Here is a 13186-nt window from a genome sequence, read left to right as displayed (position 1 = left end):
GTCTGGTTCGTGAAATTGCGCAAGACTTCAAGACCGACCTGCGTTTCCAGAGCTCGGCCGTGATGGCCCTGCAGGAAGCCAGCGAGGCGTACCTTGTCGGCCTGTTCGAGGACACCAACCTGTGCGCCATCCACGCGAAGCGCGTCACCATCATGCCGAAAGACATCCAGCTGGCCCGTCGCATCCGTGGAGAGCGTGCCTAAGTCGTCGCTGTCCCTCGAGCGGCAGTCTCGCCCCAAACAAAAACGGTCCTTCTCAGGACCACCAGAAATGTTGAGCAAAAGAGTAATGTTGAAATCATCCTCCTTCCAATCATGTCGATTCATTTTGTTGGTTAGAAAAATGTTGCATGGAGTACTCGATGCGCGCGTGTTGTTGGCATGGGAGCCTAGAGAATAGCTTTGCTTGGTTGAGTGGTACGCGACGCCACACCAACAAGGTACCCGTGTGAAGCAATCGCCATGGATATGAAATTCTATTTTCAGGTCAAGCCAGGAAGTCATGATTGTCATCAATGTTTACCACAATGCAGCAATTCTCCGATGTACGCTAATGTTTCAAAACTGATAGTTCATAATTGTTTGTACGAAAACGTTTTAGCATAATTCTGCACTGCATTCATCACAAACATATATGCATTAAGTACATACAAACATGAATAATATTCATAAACACAAGTAATGTCTCAGGCAAGCAAAAGGATGAGTAAATGAACGATACAAAATGCTGCTCTCCGTTGGAGAAACCCAGGTTAGAAAATCATCATCCTTTCTCGCTTTGGTAGGTTTACTTTTTGCTTAGATAGAGCGAGATAGACGATTTTGTTACCTGGGAACGCTAGGAAATGCCCTAAAGTGGCTGTCTACCGCGATTCTATTGCGCAACTTGAATATTGCGCGACTGGAATTAGTTGGTTACATTTGATGATGGAGGGTTGGGTTGGGACAAATTCTTTTCGACAGATGCGTATTGTGGTCCTGAAAAGGACCGGTTGGTTGGATGGATAGATGGATGAGCTTCCCCCGTCCGTCGAGAATTACTTCGAGCTGGTGTACTTGGTGACTGCCTTGGTTCCTTCGGAGACGGCGTGCTTGGCCAGCTCACCGGGCAGCAGCAGGCGGACGGCGGTTTGGATTTCGCGGGACGTGATCGTCGAGCGCTTGTTGTAGTGCGCCAGGCGGGACGCTTCGGCAGCGATGCGCTCGAAGATGTCGTTCACGAAACTGTTCATGATGCTCATCGCCTTCGAGGAAATACCGGTGTCCGGGTGGACCTGCTTCAACACCTTGTAGATGTAGATAGCGTAGCTCTCCTTGCGGGTCTTCCTTTTCTTCTTCTTGTCCGACTTGGAGATGTTTTTCTGGGCCTTGCCAGATTTCTTCGCAGCCTTTCCACTGGTTTTCGGTGCCATTTCGCTAGCTTACGACGGGTACGATGCCAACTGTCGGAGAGTAGAAACGCGTTTGATACCGATCCAATCGCTTCATTCGGCTTTTATTTGGAACTGAGGTGACAGGCGCGCAACCAGAGAGGAGATTGCCGACGTTTTCTCTCCCGGTATATAAACGAGAAAAGGGCGCGTTTTCTGGCACAAACGAACAAGCTACGAAGCATCGCACATCGCCGCGTCGCGCTCTCAACGAACTCAACTGAAACCCAAGCCTTCATCATGTCTGGCCGTGGAAAGGGAGGAAAAGTGAAGGGAAAGGCAAAGTCCCGCTCGAACCGTGCTGGTCTGCAGTTCCCAGTTGGCCGTATCCATCGTCTGCTGCGCAAAGGCAACTATGCCGAGCGTGTCGGTGCCGGCGCACCAGTGTATCTGGCTGCCGTGATGGAGTACCTGGCCGCTGAAGTGTTGGAATTGGCAGGAAACGCTGCACGAGACAACAAGAAGACGCGCATCATCCCGCGTCATCTGCAGCTGGCCATCCGCAACGACGAGGAATTGAACAAGCTGCTGTCCGGTGTGACCATCGCCCAGGGTGGTGTGCTGCCCAACATTCAGGCCGTGCTGCTGCCGAAGAAGACCGAAAAGAAGGCCTAAGCTCACTAGCCAGCCACCAGCTGCTCCACCAAAAACCGTCCTTTTCAGGGCGACAAATCGTATTGCTAAAGAATATGTTGAACCATTCCTGTTCCCTCCCTAACCGTACCTTCGAAAATCTGCATGGAGAACGCTCAAGTATCCCACCCAGCCTGCCAGCCTGTCTCAGGTAACGCATGCGCGATGAAGTAGAAGCTGACACACAGCCTCATTAATCTGATCCGCATCCGCCTGACCTTCAGTGCAGGGTAGCCAAAACATCCCATAAAAATTAAAACAGCAAACCTTGTACAGGTAGGAATTAACCCTCCCACACGGACAGGACTGAGGATATGAGGCTTTCTTAATTAAACAAATTCTACGCTGTTTCTCGACCCGACCGACTGCACATGTATTTCCATTCCATACAATCTTTTTGATAAAAGACTCGGCGAATAGGCGCCAAAACGGGTTCGGCAATCCTCTACACGTCAAGCAGCGGCCAAATAATTTCTTCTTCTTCCCAGGCATTACAACCTCGAGCGGTCTTGGCTTGCCATTTCTGGCTTTCTGTGACTTGATTGTACCCGTAGCAAAGTAGTCAGCCCTATGTACGCCCCTAGGCGGTCTGGATGGGATTTACACCCCGGTCCTATTGTGTGTACCCGGAGCCAATTTCGCTGGTTCAGCGACTCGATGCCCAAATCGTATCTTGGGACTGTTTCAAAATTGCCCCAATAGAAATGTTGTTTTATTTCTATCTTATGCTAGTTTTGTTTTCGTTCCATTCGCATTCCCATTCCATATTCCAGGGACCAGCCTTGCCCGTGAACAACACAACACACAGGGTTTGGTCTGATAATAGTACACAGTTTTGAGATTGTATCGAAGGATCGAATAAAATTGCTTCACAAACTTCACCAACCACCACCCAGAAGAGTTGGGATTTTTTCACAACTACCCCCACGGGGGACTAAAAACGACGGCGGCGGTGGCAAAAGGAGTGGCAATGGGAGTGATCTGGTTGTTTGTACAACGCGTACGTCGGTGCCATCACTGGTGCCGGTACAATAATATTACAATGTGCATGTTCATAGGCGACGACATAGTTTAAAAAAAAACGATGACACTTATCGTCTGAAACCGTCGTCGTTGGTCTAAATAAACGCGTCCTCGAGGCGAAAAGGCGCGCACGCATTAAACGTCGGGTAAAAGGTCGGGCGCGTCATTTTGTTTTTAAGTGGAGTTTCTGTTTTCCAGTCGTTTAAGCAATGTGTGGCGCTTGGGCAGCACCGATCGAACTAAGGAGCAGTAGAGCATCCTGATGGAGATTGCATACGCGATGCGCGCAAACACTTATACTGAAATGATTCTATCCTGTTAATAATATGTTGTTGTGAACGAGTCCACATGAGGCTTTCGAATTCTAGGATCGGCCGGACAATTGTACAGTACTGAGATTTCGCACTTAATCTGTGCGAAGCAGGCCTTGGTCACGAACTGCATTTGTGCGGGCAACAGAGGAATCAGCTATTTTATAAGATAGCATATCGCGAGACGCATGAGCGTAGCGAAAGCTTCGCCAGAGAAATCACACAAAAAGAGAGCGTTTCTACCAACACTTCGTAACGTTTCTCTCGATCCTTGCGTGTGCGACGGCAGGCTTTTCAATGCTGCTTTTTTATGACACTATACATATGTTTGATTTTCACTGATCACAATCGGGAAGGGACCTGCGCGTGTTGCTCGTCTCACTTCATGGACAGTTCCGTACGTTGCTACGAAATTAAAAAAAAAAAAAAAACACCCTGTGGTACCGTATCTCAGCGTCTGCACTAGATGGCGTCTCTCTTTGAGCATGCCTGAACACTGGTTCTGTTCGATATTCGAATCACCGCAAACGAACACCAATGATCACTTAAAATAATTCTCAATATTTTCAAACCAACCATCAATCAAAGTTGTAAAATGTAGGCATTTTAAGCAACGCTAACGGATTGTGGTCCTGAAAAGGACCGTTGAGATGAGCTGGCAACAGCTGTGTTCGCTGGCTGGCGGGGTCGTCGGGCTTAACCTCCGAAACCGTACAGAGTGCGACCTTGACGCTTCAGCGCGTACACGACGTCCATCGCTGTGACGGTCTTGCGCTTGGCGTGTTCGGTGTAGGTGACCGCATCACGGATCACGTTCTCCAGGAATACCTTCAGCACGCCACGAGTTTCCTCGTAAATCAGGCCAGAGATACGCTTCACTCCTCCACGGCGGGCCAGACGACGGATAGCTGGCTTGGTGATTCCCTGGATGTTATCGCGCAGCACTTTGCGATGACGCTTGGCTCCTCCTTTGCCCAGACCTTTGCCTCCCTTTCCGCGTCCAGTCATTTTGATCCGTAAGGTTCAGGTTCACAATGCACAATTAATGCTCTCGGCGCGAGACCGCGCCATTATATACACTTTAGGCCACACCAACACATGCGTACCCTCTGTCGTACGCTCGCTGCGAGGAAGTGCGTATGTGTGCAGGCCGAGCGATCTTATAAAAGGGGCGTCGGAAGTCGTGAAACTCTATTTCAGAAGCCACTTCGCATCGAGAAAGACACGCTCACGTCCCGCTACCCTCAGCCAACAGTGTACAATGGCCCGTACGAAGCAAACTGCCCGTAAATCGACCGGAGGCAAGGCCCCGCGCAAGCAGCTGGCCACCAAGGCCGCTCGCAAGAGTGCTCCGGCCACCGGAGGAGTGAAGAAGCCGCATCGTTACCGTCCGGGAACCGTAGCCCTGCGTGAAATCCGTCGCTACCAGAAGTCGACCGAGCTGCTCATCCGCAAGCTGCCCTTCCAGCGTCTGGTTCGTGAAATTGCGCAAGACTTCAAGACCGACCTGCGTTTCCAGAGCTCGGCCGTGATGGCCCTGCAGGAAGCCAGCGAGGCGTACCTTGTCGGCCTGTTCGAGGACACCAACCTGTGCGCCATCCACGCGAAGCGCGTCACCATCATGCCGAAAGACATCCAGCTGGCCCGTCGCATCCGTGGAGAGCGTGCCTAAGTCGTCGCTGTCCCTCGAGCGGCAGTCTCGCCCCAAACAAAAACGGTCCTTCTCAGGACCACCAGAAATGTTGAGCAAAAGAGTAATGTTGAAATCATCCTCCTTCCAATCATGTCGATTCATTTTGTTGGTTAGAAAAATGTTGCATGGAGTACTCGATGCGCGCGTGTTGTTGGCATGGGAGCCTAGAGAATAGTTTTGCTTGGTTGAGTGGTACGCGACGCCACACCAACAAGGTACCCGTGTGAAGCGATCGCCATGGATATGAAATTCTATTTTCAGGTCAAGCCAGGAAGTCATGATTGCCATCAATGTTTACCACAATGCAGCAATTCTCCGATGTACGCTAATGTTTCAAAACTGATAGTTCATAATTGTTTGTACGAAAACGTTTTATCATAATTCTGCACTGCATTCATCACTTCTTCTTCTTCTTCTATTTTGTTGAAACAGGGTATAGCCTTCTATGCGTATGAGCAACTATTGTTCCCCCCACATATTCAAAGGTTAACTGTTTCGTTTGGGCTTTCGACTGAGTCCTAGGACTGCTCAAGAGTCATCTACCCGGTTGCGGAGTCTGTTGTTTTTCTGCTTGGTCTGTTTGTCAGATGAGTGGTGTTATGCTTTTCGTTTATGCTGCATGTTTCATGTCTTGCTTGGTTCTATTCAAAATGAGATTTTTGTTTCTCGTATGAATTTGGTTATATTTTTGACCATGCGTCCGTTCGGCTCTTTCCATTTCTCTAAAAATGCGTCGAAGGAGATGTCGTATTTTTCTCGTTGGGTCTGGTATCTGTTGCAGTAAAAGATGTTATGTGTTCCTGTTTCGGGAATATTACATGCATCACAGTTTCCGTTTTCGGTGATTCTCATTTTGTTGAGCCAATATTTTGAGAGATCATGTCCAGCTATGATTTTGTTTGTTGTTTTGATGTCATGGGGTGTGATGTTTAGATTGTGGTGCCACGGTTTGTCTTCGAACTCTTTTTGGAATCTTTGGAATTTTTTTCCCTTTTGCTCACACGTTTTTTTGTACCATTCTCTAGTTTCTTTTTTCATGTTTTCAACTAACATATGGTTTACATCTGCCAAACGTAGTTTGTTGTTGTATATGTCTTTTGCGTGCACTCCTTTTTTTGCTAGTTCATCTGCCTTTTCGTTTCCATATAGACCTAAGTGTCCTGGAATCCATCTTATTTGAGCGTTAGAGTGTTTGCATCCTCTGAGTATATTATAGACTATTTCGTCGATGTGATCGAGGTTTTGTGCGTTAATGAGGATTTTACATGCAGCTTGACTGTCTGTAAGGATGATTGGGTTTTCTATTTTTTCTATCGTTATGATGTTAATGGCTTTTTCTATGGCTGCTAATTCTATGGACGTAATTGGAGTTATGTTTTTTGTTTTGAATTTATGTGCCCAGTATCTGTTATTGTTATTATTGTGAGGTCTTATGTATATTCCGATTCCGCATCCCTCATCGCTCTTGCTCCCGTCAGTGAAAATTAGAGTGTTCGTTGTTCCTAGCTTTTTTATTTCCTGTTCGCAAAATTGTTTGAGGTATACTTTCCCTGCTGTAGAGTTTTTTGATATGTTGGGTTCGATTTCACAGCGAATTTTTGTGCTTCCATTGATGTCATTTGTTTTGATTCTTGCTGTTTCTTCAAAAATATTCAGATTGTTCTGGAATAAATTCTCCATGTATGATTTGTTTCTTGATCTGGTTCTTGAGTTTTCTCTCATGGTTCTTCTCATTTGGTCCCTATGGATCGGAGAGTAAATTAATGTTTTGACCATGTCCTTTTTGGCTATATAACTTGCTCTAATGTGTGGTGGGGTTTCGGCTGCAATCGCCATTAGCGTGTTAATAGGGGTTGTTTTAGAGCAACCCGTTACTTTTCTGAGTGACTGGTTTGTAATTGAATTCATTGAGTTTAGTAAGTTTTTTTTTGCATTTAGAGTGTACAGGGAGCCAGTTTCCAAAATGTTCCTTATAATGGCTCTGTGTACAGTAATGGTTTTCGTAGGGCTGAGGTTGTTTTTGGTGTTACATATCCTTCTCACTAACTGTAATCTTTTTCTAGCTTTATCCTTGAGTTCTTCTACATGTTTTTTGAAAAATAGGTTGCCATCAATCCACACTCCGAGATATTTGTAAACTGTAACTTTTTCTATTCGCTGGTTTCTTATTTGTATAGTGATGTTTTGGGGTTTCTTGCTGAAGATCATAAATTTTGTTTTGTCTATGTTAATTGGAAGCTTTAGTCCCTGGATTGTATTTGAAAAACTATTGATCGCTGTTTGCATCTTATATTCCAGTTCTGTGGCTGTTTTCCCTTTTTGAATGATTACGAAATCGTCCGCATACTGTAAAACTTTTCCGTCGCTATTGTTGAGTGTTTCGTGGATTTTTTTGGTGTAGATGTTAAATAAGGTGGGTGAGAGGACATCCCCTTGTGGTAAACCGTCTGACACTAATTTTTTTAGCTTTTCTCCTTCTGATTTTATTTCTATCGTTCTGTTGTTTAAGAAACTTCCTACCCATCTAATGATTTCTATCGGAATCTGGTTTTGCTCCAAAATTTGTATGAGCGAGTCTGTGTGTACGTTGTTGTACGCGCTTTTTAAATCTATAAACATTATTCCAGTTAACCAGTTTTTTCTTTTGTTGGATGTAATTTCATTCACTAAATAGTTGACGCATTGGTTTGTGGTACAGTTTTTTTTGAAGCCAAAAGAAGTTGTTGGTATAATGTTGTTGTTGTGACAGTGTCTGTTGAGGTCTTCTAACACTGCTGAATTTATGATTTTAGTGATAGCCGGAATCATAGCTATGGGCCTATAGTTTTTAGCGTTGTTTCTATCAGCCCCTGGTTTGGGGATCGCCACTATTTCTATGTGTTTGTATTGCTTTTTTAAATTTCCTTTTTCCCACATGTTATTTATCTCCTTTACTATTTTACTGACCGATGGTCTATTTATATTTTTCAGAATTTCGTAGGAGATTTTGTCAGGCCCTGGGGCTGTATTTTTCTTTTTTTTTAGAATGTTATGCCATCTTTCTTCGTCCATGATATTGTTTAATGGCCTAGCATATTGATAAGGTTTTTTGTTCCCTTTCTTATTTTTTTGAAAATTTTCTTCTAAAAATGTTTTTGCTGCCTCTTTGTTGTTGTGGATGAGATTTTCATCTTTTGTGTTTGTTTTTTTGCCTTCGATTTTTCCTATAAATCTCCATAATTCTGTGGTGTTAGTGTAATTGTTTATCTCGCTAAGTTTCTCTTCATATTTTTGGATTTTGTGTTTTCTTTTAATTAGTCTGAATTTAGCTAGATTTTTCTTGAATTCAATTTCGTTCTCTATTGTTTTGTTTCTATTGAAAATTTGTCTACTTTTGTTTTTTACCTTCCAAGCTTTTTCCGTTTCTCTATTCCACCAGATTTTTAGTGGTTTTTTTGATTTAGAGGTGTTTCCTTTTACTAGTGTGTCTATTTTCTGGAAAATTTGTTTCACTGAGGTGTGTTCCTCTATTTCCATTTGTTTTAATTCATGGTAAAGTTTTTTCCTGTTTGTTATTAGTCGGGCTTGTTTGTGATTGATTGTTTCTATAGTTGTGATAATTGTTTTGTGATTGGTGGCTCCCATGTGGTGATCTAGTACTACCCTTGTGCATTTATCGGTTATGTTTTCTGTTACGAATGTTAAGTCTATTGCTGTATTTCTTTTGTTTAAGTCTGTGGGGATGTATGTAGGTTCTTTGTTGTGCAAAATTGTTAGTTGAGTATTGTCTATTTCGTTAATTATAAACGTACCTTAATTGTCGCTCCAAGGGTTTCCCCATGAGGTGTGATGCGAGTTGAGGTCTGCGGCTATTAGGCATTTCCTGTTGTTTGTATTGTGTATTATTTGCGTAATGGTGTCTTTGAAGTCTTGAATCGGGGTCCTAGGGGCTGCATAGATGCAAATTATTTTGAATTTATCCTGTATGAGTTCAATTTCTGTGATTTGTATGTTTTCGTTACTAAGTCTATTGATTGTTCTAAATTTTTTGTTTTTTTGGAGGTAAATTGCAGTGCCTCCATAGCCGTCCGATCTATTGCTGTTTATGCGGTTGTAGTTGTGGATTTTGGATTTATGTAGATTATTGTCGTCTAACCAAGTTTCACAGATGCAAGCTGCTGTGATGTCTTGTGCGAGTAGAATTCTTTCTAACTCGTCTTTGTTTTTAATGAGGCTGGTTATGTTTGTTTGTAGTATTTTTAATGTGGATGTCATAATATTGAACAAATTTATCTTTTCTCTTTTTTTTATATGTTAACAAAAACCTATACAACAAAAAACCTGTTTGGCAGTTTATAGTATGCTACGTTCGTTCGTTTTGGTGCTTTTTTTGTGTGGCTTTTTAAAATCATGCTGGGAGACCCCTGCTTTTTCCTCGTCTGTGTCTGGATAGGAGCTGTCGGACATTGCTCTTTTGTTAAGTGTCATAGTGTTCGAGACACTTTTACCGTAGTCTATGCGTTCCAGTGCTTTGCTGCAGCCTGGTTCGTCAATGGATTTTTTTCTAGTAATTGTACCCACTTGGGTGGGGACACTTTTTGTGGTTACCACTTTTTCTGTTGAGCCCTCTTTGGCCGTAGTGTGGTTGCCCTGTACTATTGCCGAGTATAGGCGCTGGTTGACACCTGATGCCTTTTGGCTGTTATTTTTCCTGTTTTGTGTGCAGGAAACACCGTAATGGACCATTTGATCGCAGTACATGCAGGTTTGTTCCTGCCCGCGGTATGTGATCCTACCCCGCTCACCCTTTATGGTGATGTATGATGGAATGGGCCTGTTAATTAACATTTTCACCGCTCTGTTGCCGTTTCTTACGCCTGGGAAAGGCGTAGGCTCCTCCCAGAGGAGGTCCTTTGCCCCCTTCACCTCTCCGAAGGCCTCCAAAGCTGATATAATATCCGCGTTAGTCACCTTGGCGGATACCTCCTGTATGGTTACGACTTTGGTGTCGTCCTCCATTGTGATTGGGATCGCGTGATCCCGACCGTTACACGTGATGGTGTGCTTTCTATCATGCACCTCCACTATTAAGAGAGCATCGCCCTCCTCTTTCATCTCCACCACCACAGATGTGGAAAGGTTCAGGAATTGTACCATTTCCAGCTTTTCCGGTTTTAGGCTTAGCTTGTCCGTAAGGAAGCTAAAAATTTCCGTGCGTGTGGGCTTTCTTGGGATTTGCGAGAAATCCACCTTAAAGGTTCTGTCGCTAACCGACATTTTTCAAATCAAAATCCTCTCTTTTTTACGCAAAAATTGTCCGTTACGGAAAGACACGTTTTTTGACACTCGCTGGTAATGACAGACTGGCATTCATCACAAACATATATGCATGGAGTACATACAAACATGAATAATATTCATAAACACAAGTAATGTCGAAGGCAAGCAAAAGGATGAGTAAATGAACGATACAAAATGCTGCTCTCCGTTGGAGAAACCCAGGTTAGAAAATCATCATCCTTTCTCGCTTTGGTAGGTTTACTTTTTGCTTAGACAGAGCGAGATAGACGATTTTGTTACCTGGGAACGCTAGGAAATGCCCCGTAAGTGGCTGTCTACCGCGATTCTATTGCGCAACTTGAATATTGTGCGACTGGAATTAGTTGGTAACATTTGATGATGGAGGGTTGGGTTGGGACAAATTCTTTTCGACAGATGCGTATTGTGGTCCTGAAAAGGACCGGTTGGTTGGATGGATAGATGGATGAGCTTCCCCCGTCCGTCGAGAATTACTTCGAGCTGGTGTACTTGGTAACTGCCTTAGTTCCTTCGGAGACGGCGTGCTTGGCCAGCTCACCGGGCAGCAGCAGGCGGACGGCGGTTTGGATTTCGCGGGACGTGATCGTCGAGCGCTTGTTGTAGTGCGCCAGGCGGGACGCTTCGGCAGCGATGCGCTCGAAGATGTCGTTCACGAAACTGTTCATGATGCTCATCGCCTTCGAGGAAATACCGGTGTCCGGGTGGACCTGCTTCAACACCTTGTAGATGTAGATAGCGTAGCTCTCCTTGCGGGTCTTCCTTTTCTTCTTCTTGTCCGACTTGGAGATGTTTTTCTGGGCCTTGCCAGACTTCTTCGCAGCCTTTCCACTGGTTTTCGGTGCCATTTCGCTAGCTTACGACGGGTACGGTGTCAACTGTCGGAGAGTAGAAACGCGTTTGATACCGATCCAATCGCTTCATTCGGCTTTTATTTGGAACTGAGGTGACAGGCGCGCAACCAGAGAGGAGATTGCCGACGTTTTCTCTCTCGGTATATAAACGAAAAACGGGCGCGTTTTCTGGCACAAGCGAACAAGCTACGAAGCATCGCACATCGCTGCGTCGCGCTCTCAACGAACTCAACTGAAACCCAAGCCTTCATCATGTCTGGCCGTGGAAAGGGAGGAAAAGTGAAGGGAAAGGCAAAGTCCCGCTCGAACCGTGCTGGTCTGCAGTTCCCAGTTGGCCGTATCCATCGTCTGCTGCGCAAAGGCAACTATGCCGAGCGTGTCGGTGCCGGCGCACCAGTGTATCTGGCTGCCGTGATGGAGTACCTGGCCGCTGAAGTGTTGGAATTGGCAGGAAACGCTGCACGAGACAACAAGAAGACGCGCATCATCCCGCGTCATCTGCAGCTGGCCATCCGCAACGACGAGGAATTGAACAAGCTGCTGTCCGGTGTGACCATCGCCCAGGGTGGTGTGCTGCCCAACATTCAGGCCGTGCTGTTGCCGAAGAAGACCGAAAAGAAGGCCTAAGCTCACTAGCCAGCCACCAGCTGCTCCACCAAAAACCGTCCTTTTCAGGGCGACAAATCGTATTGCTAAAGAATATGTTGAACCATTCCTGTTCCCTCCCTAACCGTACCTTCGAAAATCTGCATGGAGAACGCTCAAGTATCCCACCCAGCCTGCCAGCCTGTCTCAGGTAACGCATGCGAGATGAAGTAGAAGCTGCCACACAGCCTCATTAATCTGATCCGCATCCGCCTGACCTTCAGTGCAGGGTAGCCAAAACATCCCATAAAAATTAAAATAACAAACCTTGTACAGGTAGGAATTAACCCTCCCACACGGACAGGACTGAGGATATGAGGCTTTCTTAATTAAACAAATTCTACGCTGTTTCTCGACCCGACCGACTGCACATGTATTTCCATTCCATACAATCTTTTTGATAAAAGACTCGGCGAATAGGCGCCAAAACGGGTTCGGCAATCCTCTACACGTCAAGCAGCGGCCTGGTTGGGACATACAAGTTTAGTTCGGTAGTCCCGCAACAAATAATTTCTTCTTCTTCCCAGGCATTACAAGCTCGAGCGGTCTTGGCCTGCCATTTCTGGCTTTCTGTGACTTGATTGTACCCGTAGCAAAGTAGTCAGAACGTTGTACGCCCCTAGGCGGTCTGGATGGGATCTAAACCCCGGTCCTATTGTGTGTACCCGGAGCCAATTTCGCTGGTTCAGCGACTCGATGCCCAAATCGTATCTTGGGACTGTTTCAAAATTGCCCCAATAGAAATGTAGTTTTATTTCTATCTAATGCTAGTTTTGTTTTCTTCCCATTCGCATTCCCATCCCGCATTCCAGGGATCAGCTTTGCCCGTGAACAACACAACACACATGGTTTGGTCTGATAAAAGTACACAGTTTTGCGATTGTGTCGAAGGATCGAATAAAATTGCGTCACAAACTTCACCAACCACCACCCAGAAGAGTTGTGATTTTTTCACAACTACCCCCACGGGTGACTAAAAACGACGGCGGCGGTGGCAAAAGGAGTGGCAATGGGAGTGATCTGGTTGTTTGTACAACGCGTACGTCGGTGCCATCACTGGTGCCGGTACAATAATATTAAATGTGCATGTTCATAGGCGTCGACATAGTTTAAAAAAAACGATGACACTTATCGTCTGAAACCGTCGTCGTTGGTCTAAATAAACGCGTCCTCGAGGCGAAAAGGCGCGCACGCATTAAACGTCGGGTAAAAGGTCGGGCGCGTCATTTTGTTTTTAAGTGGAGTTTCTGTTTTCCAGTCGTTTAAGCAATGTGTGGCGCTTGGGCAGCACCGATCGAACTAA

The 13186-nt window shown here is 45.4% G+C and overlaps 1 protein-coding gene across 1 annotated transcript; it reads right to left on the bottom strand.

Annotated features, from left to right (window-relative positions):
- Window positions 1-7010: 7010 nt before the first annotated feature.
- Window positions 7011-10366, bottom strand: LOC118516989. Its single transcript, XM_036062816.1, has 2 exons — window positions 9410-10366; window positions 7011-9018 (listed from the first exon to the last, which is right to left on the bottom strand). The coding sequence occupies exon 1, from the start codon at window positions 10343-10345 to the stop codon at window positions 9422-9424; it is 924 nt and encodes a 307-aa protein (XP_035918709.1). The 5' UTR covers window positions 10346-10366; the 3' UTR covers window positions 7011-9018; window positions 9410-9421.
- Between the last annotated feature and the right edge of the window lie 2820 nt (window positions 10367-13186).

The sequence above is a fragment of the Anopheles stephensi genome, unplaced genomic scaffold (genome assembly GCF_013141755.1).
Source record: "Anopheles stephensi strain Indian unplaced genomic scaffold, UCI_ANSTEP_V1.0 ucontig428, whole genome shotgun sequence".
NCBI lineage: Eukaryota > Metazoa > Arthropoda > Insecta > Diptera > Culicidae > Anopheles > Anopheles stephensi.
This window is presented reverse-complemented; position numbering and strand designations above follow the sequence as displayed.

Excerpts from the sequence above, each read along its gene's own strand:
- LOC118516989 (XM_036062816.1), bottom strand. The coding sequence starts at position 10,345 with ATGTCGGTTAGCGACAGAACCTTTAAGGTGGATTTCTCGCAAATCCCA.